Here is an 18,153-nt window from a genome sequence, read left to right as displayed (position 1 = left end):
AAATAGATTCCAATAAGTTTGACGTACACAATAGATTTGTTCTGAATTTGTAACTCTTAGAGTTATCTTAGTCTTAGCCAGTCATTTAGATCACGAGATACTAAACCAAGGATGTCAAACATTCGGCCCGACTTTAAGTGTGGAAATTAGGAAAAACATAAAAAAGTTTCATTAAACAGAGCAGCTGCTACTGATGTATTTATTTAACTGAGGTAGGCACCAGGCGGCATTGTTATAGATGAGGGGTAATGTTGAAATATTTCCTGAAAAATGTGAACTTGTTCAGGTTTTAGAACAAAAAATTGATTGAAAGTTTAAGTAAATCTGCAGTTTTAAGGAAATTATTGCTGCATTATTTCAAAAGTGTAACTAACCCGAGTTATGCTTTGCAACTTAAGTTAATTAAGTTTATTAATCTATTAGCTGCTGGTTTTAACATCAACGTTTGACATGGTGATGAAGATTATGGTGAATGGAGTTCACTAATATGGTACCTGTCCTGTGCAATGCAATACTTCACGAACCTGTGTATTTCATTACTACTGTCAGAGAGCAAAAATTAATTTTGTTTCTCAAAAGTTACACCTTTACACAGCAACATTTTGAAAATAATGTCCATTTACACTGAAATGACAGAAACACTGTAAATGGTGTAGTTTTCTTGTAGGACCACTAGTGGGTGCTGTTGTTTATTTTTGTGATTAAACTACACGTGAGCAGAGAACAATGCGCTATAAAGATTAAGAAGGGCGAGTACAGGGACATGGACAGACGGCGAAGTGAATGAAATGGAGTTCGATTGATTTATTCCTCCCTCCCCAACAATCTCTGTATTGAATTGGATTTTCATTCCATGGTTTGACTGCACGCTGCTTCCAGGTTTGAGGTACGGAGGAAGAAAGTGACTTGACCTTGGCCTTTTCAGTGCTGCTTGTGAGGTACTGTAGCTCAGATTTTACTGCTCCGGGAGACACAAGCAGGAGTGATGACAAGGGGCAGCTGAATGTCAAACCCCTCCCATCTCCATGTGCTGCCTGTACTGAAAATATACGCTCTCCTTCAGACATGATGGTAGCAACAAAAAGCTCCCCGGGGAGTAGTTGAGATGCACCGTCGTAACTTTCCGACAAAGATGTAGTTATGCAGCTTGTGCACAGACGTACACACACATATACACACACACCACAAAATTGTGAGTTGGTTACGCCCCGCTCACATGTGCATGTGTGAAAAAGTATGACATGGTGTCTGGGGTGCGTACGCTCGCGTTGTTAGTGCAGGAACGTGTCTATATGGAGCGGGAGAATGTTTATTTCCCTTTATATTTAGCCCGTCTTTATTGGGATCTCTTTTTGCCTAATTGGGCGCGTCCGCACTTCGCCTTCCCCTCTATCTGCTTTTATGTGAACTTCAATTTATATGCTCCTTTGTGCTTCGGGTTTTACTGGACACAGCCCTGGATTGCTGTGCAATTATTTGCTCTTGCACTTGCTGTGTATGTGTGTGTGTGTCTGTGTATGTGTGAGTGTGTGTGTGTGTCTGCTCGCCCGTGTGGTCAGTCTGTGGTTGCGGCAGTGGGAGGGACGGCAGCGCAGGCTGATAACAGAGTCTGAAGGGACCTCACATCCACCACCACTATTTTTACCAGAACCAAAAGTAGAGTAACGCTAGTTTAAAAAAAAAAAAAAGAAAAAAAGCCCCTACACACGATACATACACAAATATACGAGCATCTTACTAGAACACACAAATATGGTTTGGTATTTCTGTATATTAAGCACAGTGGTGGAGGATTGTGTTAGCAACCGTGCTTAAATGGTACGTTATGTATTTTCATAGTTATGGGACAAATTGAATGTCTCAAGTGAGTATTGTCCCACATAGTGAAGACAACTCGTAGAATTATCATCCAGCTGTAAAACCTCAAACAGCTCAAAGTGTTGGTTTTATGTCCCTCAGCGTAAATGTTTAGATTGCGTCTTAAAGTATATGTTGAATTATTGTGGTATATTTTCATACCACATATGATTCTATATTTGTGTATGCACTCCAGGGACATTTTATATATTTTTTTTTTATAGTTAAGTTGGACTATCACTCCCTGGATGCATCAAACAGTTGGAACAGGTGAAGGGGCGAGTATGTTTTAAAAAAAAAATGAAAAAATTCAAAACCCCTGTCACGACACATTTTAATTGTCTTATGTGCAACACATGCCCAACATTAGTTCCTATGTGACAATGGTTCCCAAATTGTACAATATTTTCCGAAATAAATCCTGTAAAATCCTGAGAAAATATATATTACAATGACGTTAATAACATTTATGCCAGTGAAAAGGACAAAATAAAATGATGTACACTAAAGGCTCAGTCTCTGATACATGTGGCCGAAGAACGACAATTACCAAGTTACCTATTAAAGTTTTAACATTATCATATTAGTTGAACTCTTATGGTAAAGCTTAATTTTCAATAAACCATTCACAGAATAAGCAGCAGGAATGAAGACGACTCCTATTGAGTTCTCATTTGAAATCAGTCCAGGTCACAATATCAGACTCCACATACTTCTCATATTTTAATTTATACCACATAATAACAATTAAATATTCTGTTTTTCTGGTTTGTTTTTGTATATCCTCACATCCTATAATCAATTTGTTATCATGCATTGGATTTTTTTTTGAAAACAGTTGTTTTAACTCGCCGGCTTCCTGTAGTTTGACACCAGCATCATTGACATTTTGGCTAATGTTACTGTAGCAGCAGATGAGCACATGAAGAAAACCTTTTATTTTGAATTGTGCATTTGAAGACGCAAACATGTAATTATTTTGACTCCTTTGCTTCATTCAGTATGAATATCCTAAACTACAAAACTTATTTTTTTTAAGTTTGAATATCCAATTTTTTTTCTTAACTGTGCATTTTAGTGCATTACAAATAAAATGAAGCACCGGCAACCAATGCAAAGATCCAGGCTTTTACAGGCCTTAAGCACAAACATTCTGAAATGTGTTTCTTCATACTTTATACTGACCCTAACCCCAAATAAAAAGAGTCATTTTTAAACTAATTATTTTCTAAATGCATTTATTTAAAGATCTCTGCATTGAAAACAATACAAAACATGTCATTGTGGACATCACGTGGACAAATATTTTTTCCTCTGCATGTGATTATAATGATTTTAAAGGAAACAGAAAAAGAATCCTATTCAGGGACAGTCATTAGAGAAACCATTAGGACTTGGACCATAAACACTGAGCTGCTCTCTTATCGCCTCTCTTTCATCTGAGCTTGGACCAATCCCAGCATCGCCTCCCATATGGGGTGTAGTTCTGTCCTCACTCTTTGGGAGGAGGAACAAGGAGGAAGCTTTCTTTTTCTTTTCTTTTTTCTATAAATATTCCGGGTTTTTTTCTCAGCGCCGGGCCGGATTGAGCCGGTTCGGCCTACCAGACAGGGACTTCCCAAACTGGTGAATGAGGCGCAGCGAGCAGAAGAGAGTGAGAGTGAAGATTTGGAAAAAGTGGCAGCATGAGTGATGTTACACAACCGACTTCAGTGCCGCTGATGCTCCTCGTGACCAGGTCGGGTGCTTGACCTCGCGTCTTCGTAGTTTTTGCCGTTCGTGTCATATTTGCACGTGCAACACAGAGGTTTTGGAAACGATGCAGGCGGCCCAGGTCATTCTGGTCTGGTGTTGAGCAAACGTGGCGGCTGAACCCGACAGGAATAATTTACTACGTGTTACCAAACACAAGCTGCAATAAGAGATTGTTGTCGGTCACACACAGGTCAAGCAGGTGAGCCGTGACCCGGGGAACCTGCCAGAACCAGTTGCAGCCACCACTGAAACCCGAGACGCGTTTCTGGATTGCTCCCTTGACATGAGCCTCTATGACATATAGAAGAAACTCGACGAATGCTTAAAGCGTCACAACCGGCTCCTGGAGAGCGGCATCTCGAGGAAATCTTCAATGTATGGTTTGGCCCTCGGTTCCGACGCTGGATCCCCGAAGCCCCGGCGAGAGGGAGGCGAAGACGGGGCCCGGCGGTGTTGGAAGCTGCCGGTGCGAGCCAGGCGCTGGGTGTTGGCTGGGCGTGGAGACGGCAGGAGAGGAGACGGGGCAGGCCAGAACTCGGCGGCCGGGCTCGGTGCTACGTGGTCGGCCTGGTTTTCCCCCACGTTGCCTTCCCTGAGCGGCGTAATGAATGGCTTCCTACTGGTCTGTGGCCATGGCCCCAGCTTAAAGAGTATACTTACCAAGGCCCAGAATACACACCCCAGCCAGCCAGCCAGCCTGCATCCTGGCCTCTGTACACTCCCAACCACCAGTCCACCTGCTACAAACTGACTCAGTCTGTCACTGTCACACCAGCAGTTAAAACAGGATAATTTGCTCCTCAGTTGGAAACAATTTTGTTTTCCAGCAGCAGGTGTTTGTTTCTTTTCCCGTCCAGAGATCAGGTGTCGGGGCGGACGGTCCTCCCCGGCAGGTTGGGTACGCTGTCGGCCCTCAGGACACTCTGGCCCGAGGGAGGATCCTCTGGGGAAACGAAGGCAGCAAAAGAGAGGAAGCCAGCGGCCTTTTTTCAAAGGGCTCATTAAGGTTTAGGGCAGAGCATTTGGTGAGATTACTGCGTTGGGTTTGGATACTCTCAGTCCCATCTGTGCAAAAGAACTGCCAGAAATCACACTTTGCTACGTTTATATACTCCAACTCTGTTTACATCCAACCATCTGTCCTGCTTCTATACCTGCTTCAACCAAGTCAGGGTCACTGCGTCCGAATTCCTGTCAAATAGTATCATGAAGTGAAAACCAGCCCGTTGTCAAAGTTGTGGTCCAGATTATTCCAGATTTTGTTGTTTTTCTTAGCCTCTCCTTCACGCCTCATGATCTCACTGCATTATATAATTTCATAACGAGACGACTGTGAAGGAATGTTTTCATCCTTATCACTCCTGTGCTTCACTCCTTCACCGAAACTTGTTACTGGTTCCAGTCGTCCTGCCAACAATCTTGAAAGACTTGAAAGAATCAGTTTTGTTGTCTTTTAGCCTGTTTTTTTTTTTGTTTTTTTTTATTATAGCAAATGATAGGTAACAGATTTAAGCAGGACTTGTACATACAGAGGTCATAAAGCATAATGCACATTATTGAAGGAACTTGAGAAACTACCCCCCCCCCATCTCCAAATTGACCCACCCACTAAAAACAAAACTTAAGGTAAAAATAAATGAATGATGATAATAAATAAATCAAAAATACCATAGAATAGAATAACATGTTTGATATTTTTACACAAATTTATTCACAATTCTTTTCATCTATCAACACATATCCACTTTGGTTCAGGATTGAACGTTTGGATCCAAAACAAAACAACATGGTGGTCCGCTCAGTGTTATGTACAGTATGTAAAGACCTACACATGATGGGTGTATACTTAGTACGCCGATCTTGTTTAAGGTCAAAGGAAGCTGGAGCCTTTCGCAGAGTCTGTCGAGTCGGCGGCGGGGGAACATTCTCAGCAGAGCAGCAGTTTGGCGCCGGGGGGAAAAACGTATCGGTGGTCAGGCGGACACATTCACACCGGCGAAGTGGTGCACACACAGACCCGGAAGTCCAAATAGAAACTGAAGTGTAGTTTGGATTCTGTGTTTTCTGCAAAGGTTCGAGTGACTCACACCGTTTTAGATTCTTTTATTTTCTCTTTGTTTTACTCGTCCGTCACAAGAATGAGGCTGGTGTGAAATTACAAGCACTCTATCTTGTATGTTGGCAGGTTCAGCATCATTAAAAAGGGGAAAATCTACAACATTCCAGATTGTAAATGTTCCAGAATATTTTCAAAATAAAGACGCAATTAATCAATGTAAAATTACATCCCTTTTCACACTTTTGAAAGACTCTTCCAGAATTCTATCTTGTTTGAAGAATGTGTATAATATCAGAATTACGCAGAATATGTATAATGTGTGTCATAGGTCGTCTTTATTGTTTTCTTGTGTTTTTGCAGTTTGGCGTCCACAACACTTCTCTTTTGCTCCTGGTAGATGTTGGTCCCGCTAATGCAAATGTTCAAGCGTATGTATGCGTGTGTGTTTGCAGGTGCTGTTTCTGCTGCGCTCCTACCAGGCCGACTCGCACAGACCCCTGCCAGCAGGAAGTGGCATTGGCGAGGCCCTCAGTCAGCGCATGTGGCTGGCTTCTCGGTAACTCTAGACACACACACACACACACACACACACACACACACACACACACACACACACACACACACACACACACACACACACACACACACACACACACACACACACACACACACACACACACACACACACACACACACACACACACACACACACACACACACACAGATAAGCATCCATCCCCGCTTTTCAAGCTCCCTCGCCAGAAGAATGGCTCCTTGTCTGGCTGAACATCCCCTCCCTTGGCCGCGTCCGCTTCATGTCCTGCCCGGGCTTCCATTTCAAAGAGACCGCCCGCTGACCCGTCCGCAGACACCCCTCCTTCTCTTTTCCTTGCCCTCTCACCAAAGACCCAGGCCTCAGGTTGGGACACAGTTCATCCCCTCTCCTCCCTTCTCCCTCCTCCTCTTGACTGGCCGAGGTCACCCCCGGGTCTGAGCAACCCCCTCCCCCCAACCCCCCACGCCGCCGCCGTGGTCCAGCCTGCAGCAAATAAGACAGGGTGGCTCGGTTAGCGGCGAGCTCCGCTTGGTTACACTGATGAGCCTTTATTAAGATGACGAGGTGAATTCTTGCTCGGCGGAGCGCGGCCCTGCCGCCCACTCGTTTGATCATGCAGCGCCGCGGATCTCAGGACTTCACAGGTCAGAGGCTCTGTGTTCTCAGGATAAGACCAAACCCTTCCCCAACTCGTCCAGAACGCCACTAACTTGATGCGGCCGCTCTCCAGAAAAGCTTTATTGGTCATTATCAGGGATTTGGCACCTTGGGTTTTTTTCTCTGGCTGGTTGAGGGCCGCAGATTCTCTTGCGGCTGACTTTGCCTCGGTGGACCCAACAGTACCCGATTACAAACCCTCCTTATGTATCACTTGTACTGCGATGGAACGATTCACCTTCTCCGACTCCATAGTCACGACACAGAACTCAAAATCTAAAATCTCGCCTAACGCAACCTCCCAATACACACTCCATCACGTGTTGTGTGTGTGTGTGTGTGTGTGTGTGTGTGTGTGTGTGTGTGTGTGTGTGTGTGTGTGTGTGTGTGTGTGTGTGTGTGTGTGTGTGTGTGTGTGTGTGTGTGTGTGTGTGTGTGTGTGTGTGTGTGTGTGTGTGTGTGTGTGTGTGTGTGTGTGTGTGTGTGTGTGTGTTAATAATATCCGAGTGATGAAAACATGACGTCAAGCTCACACACTGTCCCCGTTGTTCCCACACACACACACACAGACACACACACATACTTCACAATGACCACACATGCTGCTTCACACACACACCTACAAGCAGATAAAGTCAAGTTCGCCCTTAAAATCACACGACAGGCGTCACTCAGTCGTCAGACGTTCTGAGAGTGAGTGCTCGCTTACTTTTCGATCTACGGTGATATAAATCACCTCGCTGATTACGTGTATGTGTGAGTGTACGAAAGTGTGTGTACGGTTATTTGAATTACTCAGATTTGGGATCATAAAGCTGCAGGCATTTCATATGATGCTTGCACATTTGTGGCTCTGAAGATTCACCACACGTACAAAAACACACGACGCAGTCTCCTCCAGCATCTGACCCTGGAGTAACAGTAACTGTTTTGTTTTTGGGATCATCAAACTGGAATTAGTCCTGAACACATGGGACGTCTCACAGATTTTGGACATTGTGTTATATGAGGGTTAAATTCAGAATGCGGTCATGCGCATTCTGTGTCATATCTGAAAAAAACCCCAGTAAAAACATCTTTGCACACATAATCGACAGTGGGAAGAAGAAAGTATGGTGGAGGCATCATCATGATTGGATGCTAATACAAGAGTCCAGCAGGTTTTTTCGAAAATGTTGGTACAGGAACCACAAACGTGTGTGTATTGAGTATGAATTAGCCTTTAGGCCTTTTTAATTAGTACTTGTATCAGCAAGTAGCTGAAGGTTAGTATTCATATTTGTACTTTATAAAAGTGGCGGCGCTGCAATTCTAGTTATTTCCTCAAGAGACTCACACTCACGTCAAGCAAAGCTGTCCGTGTGATCACGATTGAGCGGAACCACAATTCCAGTCTTTTCTCAACACTCTAGCTAAAGTGTGATATGTTAGTGCGTTGACATTTTCTTACACACCCCACTGTTGCCCCGACACCTGACCTTTGAACTTTCTCTTCTTCTACAATCGACCTGCTGCTGTAGCCCTCCCGTCGTCCCGCTGACCTTCCCCATTAAACAGATATAAGAATCTATCCAACCCACTTAATTCTGGTTCAGTAGATTCCTAAACAGTTCAACGTCATCTCTCGTCACAAACCACTTCAGCTGGGCGTACCTAAATAACCATTAACCCGAGTGTATACACGAACTCCAAGCTCATCGTTTTCTTTGCAATTATTTTGGTTCTTTGTGTATTTTCACATGTTTGGGTTATTTGACTGCTGAGCCGTCGATTCCCGGGACTTTGAGGTGTATTTGGCTTGTAGCTTATCTTCTGCCGTCACGGTATTCCGTTTATTTACGTTCTAGGTTTATTAGTACAACGACCTCAGATCATGTCGGTTTCTGAAAAGAAAACGTAAGCTCTCGACGCACTGCTGATTGAACGTAAACACACTTTGAATGGCCTGCATCAAGGTTTGGGGAAGACCGTCACAAGAGAAACAAGCAGGAGAAAGACGACCTTTATTTAACGTAATTTCATTTAACTTTTGTTTAGAAGAGCCCATGTAACTTTTCCCCATTCATAAAACCAGTTTATAGTGCCATCAGCCCCCGGGACCACCCCCAGATCCCGATCATCCACACAACCAATAGATTCATTGGGCGCTGAGTGTCCATCGACCTTATTCGGTGGTTTTGCGGTGAGACATGAGCCTGTCTCTGCAGAAAGAAAATCTATGTCTGTGATCTTAATGGGAACCAGATGATCAATGACTGCAGGCTGCGCTCTTATCTCTGTAAATCAATAAGCACGTCAGAAACATCATAACAGCCTGCTTAATAAAAGAGATCCTTCTTTGCGAAGAGTTTTTCAAACTTTGTGCTTTCTCCCTTTGCATTGAGGTTTCCACGGCCTCTCTGAGGTCACGCTGACATTAATCAAGTTGTGTTTCTGTCCTTTCAGGCAGAACAGCTGCGTGGTGACAAGAGGAGCCTTTCTTGATGTGTTGCTGTGTTTGTGCAGGCCGAAGATCAGCCTTCTGGACGGTGAGCGCTTACCTTCCATCAAACCCAAGCAAAAAGCGAACAAACAACACACACACATTAACACGGGTGCCAGATGTTTAGGCTTTAGCAATGGCACAACATCATTAGTTGAAATATTCACAACCAGCAGATGCATTTTAATGTACCGTAATTTCCGGACCATAAGCTGCTACTTTTTTCACACGCTTTGAACCCTGCGGCTTAATCAATGACGCAGCTAACTGATGGATTTTTAAGGCGTTAACAAGCTTTATGCCGCTGAGGCATTGGGTGATGCGTTCAGGTGCATCACGTAACTCAGACTTTTTTTTTGAGCCTGAAAGCATGAACTCCCCACTCAAAAAAAACAACAAGAATCAACACGCATCATAGTCACAAATGTAGATTCACCGTTCGGCCCGACACTGTGCATGGCTGCTCACGATACTGCTCCGATACAAAAACTACCCCTGATGCCGCTTTACAACATCTTGAAATCAACCCCTCTACAGAGCAGTCGCGCCCAAGAGAACTTTCACTCATTTTCCTCTTAACTTCGCTCAGCATGTTACCTGACAGATTGTTTGAAACTCTGGAGACGTAACGCATCGCAATATGGATTTTTCGCACTTGGTGAAAAATGGTGTGAATATTATCGCTTAATAGGTGTCCTCTAAGTATATTTTATCTGTGTTAAGGAGTTTGTGCATTTAGGCCAGAGAAGTGTTTTTTTTGTTTTCTTTCCCCCCAATCCACTTATGTCCTTTGTTTCCCATCTTGTCTCGGTCTCGAGGGCCCGCTGCTCCTGTCGGACAGTTGCCAGCAGCTCAGTCGAGCGACATTTGCGTTCCTTCGCCCCGAACTTGACTTTGAATCCCGCATCCCAACAAACAACCGCGCTGAGCGTTTGCCGGAGAGGCTGTGCACCGCTGCGCTCCCCCATTTACACCGACTGTTGACAGCAGCCGGCCTCGTGTATCGCGGAGTTCAGAGAAGGGGCCCCCCCCCCGCTGTGCGTGTGCGGTCCTGTGCACATGTGCTGGAACCTGCGGGGTCTCTGCGGTGGAGGAATGTGAAACCGAAGGCGAGCGATCTCTGACAGATGGTGGGATTGTGCCTATGACCCACTTTATGGAGGAGTGCTGCACAGGGAGGGAAGAAGGAGGGGGGAGAGGGAGGTAGAGAGGGAGGGAGGGAGGGAGGCAGGCGGTCGCTCGCTCATGTTTTTGGTCGGGCCATGTGCTGAACACATGTTGGTCCTGACAGTGGAAATACCGAGGATTTCTCCAAACAAGCCTGTAGATTGAGGAACAGGCCCGGCCTGACTTGGCTCGGCTCCTTACATAACTAAATAAGCAGCCCTCTAGCTTCCACACCTCTAAGGCTGCTATTATTATCATAAGTCTGTCTTTGGCTGCATCCATCACCCCCCCCCCCGCCCCCCCTCCCGGGTGAAGTCAGACCCCTGTGTCCATCTGTCTTTTTTTCTCCCTCCTTACTTCTAATCCCTCGCTCTTTTCCTCTCGTGTAATTGCACCACTCAGACGAATCAGAAGTTAAAAAGCCACAGGTTGTTGAGGCGCATATGAAAGCAGCGGGCAGCCGAAAGCGCCTGGCACCCGGGGTAAAGGAGGTGAACAATCCTCTTTTTCAATATTACTTCTGTTTTCCCTCTCCCCTTTTAACTGGCACCCCGTGTTAAGTAGGAACTTTTCATTTACCGGCCAATTCTTCCCCCTTTCCGAACACAGGTCTTTGTGTGTGTGTGTGTGTGTGTGTGTGTGTGTGTGTGTGTGTGTGTGTGTGTGTGTGTGTGTGTGTGTGTGTGTGTGTGTGTGTGTGTGTGTGTGTGTGTGTGTGTGTGTGTGTGTGTGTGTGTGCTCTCACACACATTGCTTTACCCCCTGGCCCCTTTGATCCATGTGGTCCCATAAAAAAAAAAAAGACCCCTGCATCCATTGCTTCATCTTTACCTCTGCCAGTCTTCTGTTTCTTTGCTTTCTAGTCATGCCAGTAAAAAAAAAAAAAAAAAAAAAAAAAGCTGAAAGGTTCTGGTTTGAGAGAGAAGTGGGGAAAAAAATAGAACAGGGGGGGGGGGACTACTTTAATTGAACCTCACTAAAACACTTTAATGTGTTTCCACTGGTGTGTGAGCAGCAGGTTGTGTTTAAAGATTATGCTAAAACACTCAAGTGTTTCTTTAGAAACAGTCATAAGTCAGATTTACATTACCATAGGAAGATTCTATTCAATTTAATTCAACTTTATTGATATAGCACCAAACACAACAGAGTCATCTCTAAGTGCTTTTAACAGAGAGAAACACGACAAATGCACACGAGCAAATCTAAACTAAAACATATAAATCAATGTTTTTGGAAGATTCGTGAACCAACGTTTCAGACACTATTGGGTGACGTTCTTCATGACTTCACGTTTTGCCAGTAACAGTTTTGGTTAAGGCAAGGCTGGATGATGATTAGGATAAGGCCGCCACTAAAGGTAAGCATTCCAGCCGTGACAGGTAGTGAAATAGTCGAGGTTCAAGTTCTAGGAATGGTTTATGGAAAGCCTAGTGAGTCATAGTTTGGGCCGGGGCAACACTAAAGGGTAACGGTAAGTATTTCTGCAGTGCTGCTCAGGCAGGGAATGAAAAGGTTCAAATGAAAACAGGATTCAAACACACCCCCCCACCCCCCCCCCCCCCCCCCCCCCCCCCCCCACCACCACCACCACCACCACCACCACCACCACCACCAGTACCCCCCCTGTACTGAGTAAAGTAGGTATATAAGGTAAATCAATAGTTTCACTACTTAGGGAAGATGAATGATGGTTAGGATTACAGACAAACTACTCTTTGACTGTTACAGTTTGGGTACAATTAGAACTTTAAAGCAAAAGTGAAACTCCAAAGATGACTGGAAAAACATTTACATCATGCCTTATAACTCCATTGTATCGTATATGGATCCTTTGGAGCTCCATGTTGACAAATGCTGCCTGATTCAAGCACTTTCATCATGCACATGGTGATTAAAATGGCAAATTATTACAAACATGTTGAGGAAAAGTTCCTTGCTCCCTTGAACATGACGGACATATGTACAGATGACCAAAAGTTCTGAAAGTACTGTTTATACTGCATGCACACACACGCACACGCACACACACGCACACGCACACACACACACACACACACACACACACACACACACACACACACACACACACACACACACACACACACACACACACACACACACACACACACACACACACACACCACAGTACTTTGTGGGTGTGGTCCAAAACGCCGACCTTGACAAGAATTTTCTTTTTAATTCACAGAAGTCAAACGGTTTATTTTAGTCAAACCAGCAGCGGGAGTGCGAGACGGTGACTCATTCAGTTCACTATATGAACTGAAACTAAAATCTTCCTGTTCCGCACAGTCCAGCTATACAGTCTTTTTGAGGTCGTCTTACTGGAATTGTTTTTAATGATATGCTAAAGGTAGTCGAATGAGAAATCATTTGAATTAATCTCAAAGTATGAATTTTTGATCTGAGTTGATGAAGTTAAAAAAACAAGAAGCAAACTGATTTCTACAGAGTTTTGACATAGCACAACTGATTAAAATGAACGGGGCTTCTCTAGACCCGATAGGACGTCTATTTGAAGCGGGTGCGTTGGAGCAGTGGGACACCTAAACCATAAACCATGCAAGTCACGGCGGAGCAGGGCTGACAAACACTGTTCGGACAAAAGAGGCGACACAATAACCAGTTCTTGTGCAAAAATGCACTTCTAGGTGGAGATTGAAGAGACCTCATAAAGACTTTGGCCACTCGTGTGGCTTGTTGAGTCGTATTTTTGACCAGTTCATGTGTTGGTTTTATTCAGTGGAAGAGGCACTTTGTGCTCGAACGCCCACAAAAATCCGGGTGAACTTGAGAGGAATTTCTTACTACCAGGAAGACAGACTTTCACACAGACTCGCTCCATTTTTCTGAATCAGGCAGCCGAACCCTGCAAATGTCATCTTCACCCTAAATATCCCGAGCGCATATACTGCGGATGAGTGATGTGAAAGCTGAGTATTCGAACGCATTCCTGAACTTTTTATTCTGTTTTAGTACACACACAAAACAAAACAAATGTCTTGCCATAATTACGCTTCCAGCTACTTCAGTACATGGATTGATGTTCATGTGTGACAGCTTGGTTAGCCATGCACTTCCATATTTGGATGCTCGACCATGAAGCTCAGGAACGTGTTTTTTTTTTTTAAAAAGTGAATGGAAATATGCAGTGACTGGTGAGTAGCTTTGTATTATTTACTTCTTCTCTACTGAAGAAGCTGAAGTCCTCAACCATCTGTTCTTAGTTTCCAGGTTAGTTTAAATGGAGTCATGATTTTCGATTGAAAATCTTGCACATTTCTTGTTGTATTTCCTTGAAAAGTCTGAGTTTAAATGCTTCAGGAGATCCACTTTTTGTTTACTTACTGACACCCTATGAATTAAAGGGTAATTGCAGGGGTCTCCTCCATGTATTGACATCATGGGAAGCTTCATTTACCACCCTGAGAGTCCGAAGTCAGTGAGATCTTTATGTTCTTTACTACACTTCCTCATCAGAATCCAAACGGATCGAGGAACAGTGACGTCACAGCGACAGAAACGGATAACTGCTCAAGTTGCACGAGTATTATCAATATTTGCAGCGTGTCTTCACGTGTAAAGCCAAAGCTTTTTTGTTGTGCCATCTAAATTTGGGGAATTGACCAGAACATAGGTGAACTTGTCAGAGCAGAACATCCAATTTACTGCTTTTGGACAGAAGTCCAACTTTTTTATTGAAACTCAACAAATCTTATAATCCCCCCCCCCCTCCCCCCCCCCTTTTTTTTTTTTAAATATATATATGTCGTGTAACGATCTTGTCTTGTAAAGAACAACAAAAGCAAAAATGATTTACCACTTAGAATTACATAATTTCCCCCCAAAAAATAGTCGTTGCATTTCAATTTGTCTAAACATCCAGCAAGCGTGTAGACATATTTACCGAAGCTCTTCCCACTCTAGATGTGTGTAGATGTATTTGTTACGGAGCCGATGATCCAAAAACGAGCGCCGATTCGTATAAAACAGGCTCAAGTAAACATTTCTATTGAATTAGATGATTAATGTTCATGATGCTTTATCGATGTCGAGGTTTCAAACGAAAGGCAAAAAGAAACACAAGCTTGGTTAGTGGAGCAAACAAGTTGATCTTTAATGCTGCTGAATAAACGTGGGATCATTTTACAACTGACTGACTCGCACACAGTGCAAAGCATTATGGGATTGATCTGCCGACTGAATGGGAAGATGCTCTTGGTGCTTATCAATCCACACGTCAATCTGATCACCTTATTCTTTGTAAACAAGACAGACCGAACCAGGGGTGTGAAATTAATTTTGATTCAAGGGCCACATACAGCCCAATATCAACTTGAGTCGGCCAGACTGCTAAATTACCACCAAAATAACCTATTAAATTTAACTTAAAAGTTTTTCCTTTATTCTGGCGCAGAGTACACGTTTTGAAAAATTCTGTTTTTTTGCAAAACATTTCACTGTTGCTACACAAAATTACTCCAATCTCAACATGAAACAAACTTTAATGAAACTTTCTGATGGAAAATTCAGTGAAATGGCCAATAAACCTTCAATTTGCAGCCTTTTGCATGCATGTTTTTGCAAACTCACCCGGACAGCGTGACTTAATGGTGAATGCTCGTTTACTAGTCACAATGAAGCTGACGTCATTGATATCGCATCTTTTTTAGATCAGTCATTTTATATTATTTACCAAAACAACACCACAAAGTGAACAAACGGAACAGAACAAAACAATAAAAAGAAAAGACAAAAAAAAAAAGAAAAGAAAAATCAATCAGTCAAAAATAAGAACAAAACAATAAAAGTGTCAGACCTTTGCATTTACACTGGTGGTAAATATTGTATGTTGTGTTTATGGTACAAATCAATATAAATCAATTCAAATTTTCAGTTTCGAAGTATTTAATTAAAACGAGTAATCTCATCTTGAGTCTCAGTGTTGTGCTATGTCTATGTTCTGAAGCTGTGTTTCAAAGTCGATGGTTTCTTTGCAGTTTCTTTCCAATTCCCTTCCTGGACCGGGTTTGGTCCATGGGCCTTATGTTGTAAACACGCTTAGTGGAGCAAATGGAAAACTGCTCCATGCTGGAAAAGTGTTAAAAGACTCGAATCTCCTCTATATTCCTCCGAATTCACGTTTGGAGGCGGATCGTCTTACTTTGCAGCACTGAAAACAACAGATCGGAGACAACTGGATGGCTTGATGTCGACTCAGGATTCATATCGGGGTTAATTCTGTCAGCCAAGCAGGCGTGGAGGAACAATTATAAATATGAAGGCGCTCCTCTCACTTCTTTCGATTAACCCTTAGTAGACAATGATTCACTTGGAAGGCAAACAGTGAAGAACACCCAAAGGAATTTGAGCTTTGAAACATTTCGAATGAAACACGCAGCGCTTGCAGTGTGAAGCTGTTGGACGCAGCCGCCGTTATCGGGCCGGCGTTTACTTGTAACACATTTTTGGGATCAGCGTTTGTATACATAGATAGAGACTCAGATTGTAGGCTAATTAGAGAGACGGACTAAAGTGTGAGCTCCGTCAGCATGAGAAGGTCGGCGCTCTCATTTGTCAGACACACACACACACACACACACACACACACACACACACACACACACACACACACACACACACACACACACACACACACACACACACACACACACACACACACACACACACACACACACACACACACACACACACACACACGTAGCGTCTGGGGTTTGTTTTTCACAGTTTGGGTAATGACGGTGGAAGTTGATGTGAAATCCAGCTGTGTGCTTGCGTGTGAGAGCACGCGCGAGCGTTCCGCCAGAACTCTCGCTCGCCACAGCAAAAGTGTCTTTACTGGCAGCTTTCAGCGGGTTACAGGCGGCGTTCATGGACAAGCAACACACTGTCTGTCCGTCTCCGCGGTCCGGCTCGTAATGTACAGCACCTCGCGGTCCGACTCCTCCGTCACATGTGCTCAGGCATTGCGCGACGAGCTCCACTCCTCCCCTCCATTTCTCCACTTTGCGTCTTTTTGTAATTTAACTGTGAAAACATGGCGGCGGTGTTTGGTCGGATGTATCTCGATATTCCCCGGCCCACCTGCCCTCCACCCAAACTGTTGCCATCGTCTAAAGTTTACTTAAACCAGATGTTGTGGTTGCTTTTCGTTTAAATATTTGACCTTTGCTGTAAAACAGGCCATCACACATGCAGCACACACCCACACACACACACACACACACACACACACACACACACACACACACACACACACACACACACACACACACACACACACACACACACACACACACACACACACACACACACACACACACACTCCAAAAGCATCACTCTATGGGGAATATTTTCACTTTTCTACATGTGTACATTTGCATGTTTGTCGTTTTTTTTTTTTTTTGGGGGGGGGGGGGGTTTGGAGGCCGACAAAAAGGTTCGCACTGCGGCGGTGCCGCTCGCAGTCGTGCTGTTTTCCTTTTGGGCGTCTACGCTGGAATGCTAATACCACCAGGTGAAGGCTGGGCTGCTTTCAAGTTTTAGGTTTCATTTAGTAAAACATGATAGACACACAGGGGAAATCAGCAGAACCTTGATGCGTGTTTGGACTTCACTGCGGCACGTATTCTTCTTTTTGTGGTCGGATTTCTGGACGGCACCGAAGCTGGTTGGATGTTTGTACTGAGGAGATCTGAGATGGAGAGGCTAACCTAAATAATAATCACTGGCTTCCTCATTAATCTGTCTTTGTGGAGCTAAAAAGGGGCCAGCAGGATGCGGCTCTGACCCAGTTTTCAAGTACAAAATGTATTTTATTTTAGTCCACAGTCATGCTCGCACTAGTATATACAATAGAAATCATCATTATTTAGAAAGCACTGTAAAAACACCACCGTGGACCAAATAGTGCACAGTTTACACGTTTCCATAAAGTAGATAAAGGACACAGGCAATACAAATTAAAAAAAATGCATCTAAAACAAATTAAAAAGGCTAAAAACGGTAATATGAAAGACATTAAAAAGACGAGTAGGACAATGTAGAATAAAAAGTCGACAGCTCACGTGGCCTTGAAAGCCAAAGAGAAAAGATGGGTTGTAAACATCAGTGCTTCAGTTTGAATAGTAGCCTACTTTAGGCTGAATGAAGCGACATATTGAGCTTTTAACGTCAACCAAAGAGCTTGTTTACTCCAGTTTTTACCATCAATTTACACGTCAACCACTGAGACCTTGTTCAGAAAACAAACATCTCTTATATTGACCAAAAAGCAGTTTCTATCCGTCTCCATTGGCAAAACGCTCCCAGCTCCCTCCTCCTTTGAGTGTGAATAAGCCTCCATCAGCTGCCGGTGCTGGAAGGTGACATGAAAACGCCGCAGGCCCACCGTCACCGCGACGCCAGTGACACGACAGTGGCACGATTACCACTCCATTAAACGGCTCACCCAAAAAAGTGTTGGCTGTGGGATTTTTTCCGACAATAATCTCCATCATCTGCGAGCGTCATGTTGAAAACGTCGTCATAGTAGTTTGGGGCAGTTTTGCTTTGACAACCACAGAGCGGGTACTCGAG

At 43.9% G+C, this 18,153-nt stretch overlaps 1 protein-coding gene across 1 annotated transcript in view; it reads left to right on the top strand.

The window, feature by feature from the left end:
* The window catches only part of thada (THADA armadillo repeat containing), a 99,859-nt gene that overhangs the window by 55,229 nt on the left and 26,477 nt on the right, over positions 1-18,153 (top strand). Inside the window, exons 30-31 of the mRNA XM_080481937.1 lie at positions 6,124-6,227; positions 9,330-9,412. Coding sequence (XP_080338063.1) covers positions 6,124-6,227; positions 9,330-9,412 — 187 coding nt within the window. The remainder of the gene's footprint in view (positions 1-6,123; positions 6,228-9,329; positions 9,413-18,153) is intronic.

This window comes from Lipophrys pholis, assembly GCF_963383615.2.
Source record: "Lipophrys pholis genome assembly, chromosome: 15".
NCBI lineage: Eukaryota > Metazoa > Chordata > Actinopteri > Blenniiformes > Blenniidae > Lipophrys > Lipophrys pholis.
The sequence above is the reverse complement of the archived record's forward strand: the minus strand, read 5'-3'. Positions and strand labels throughout refer to the sequence as shown.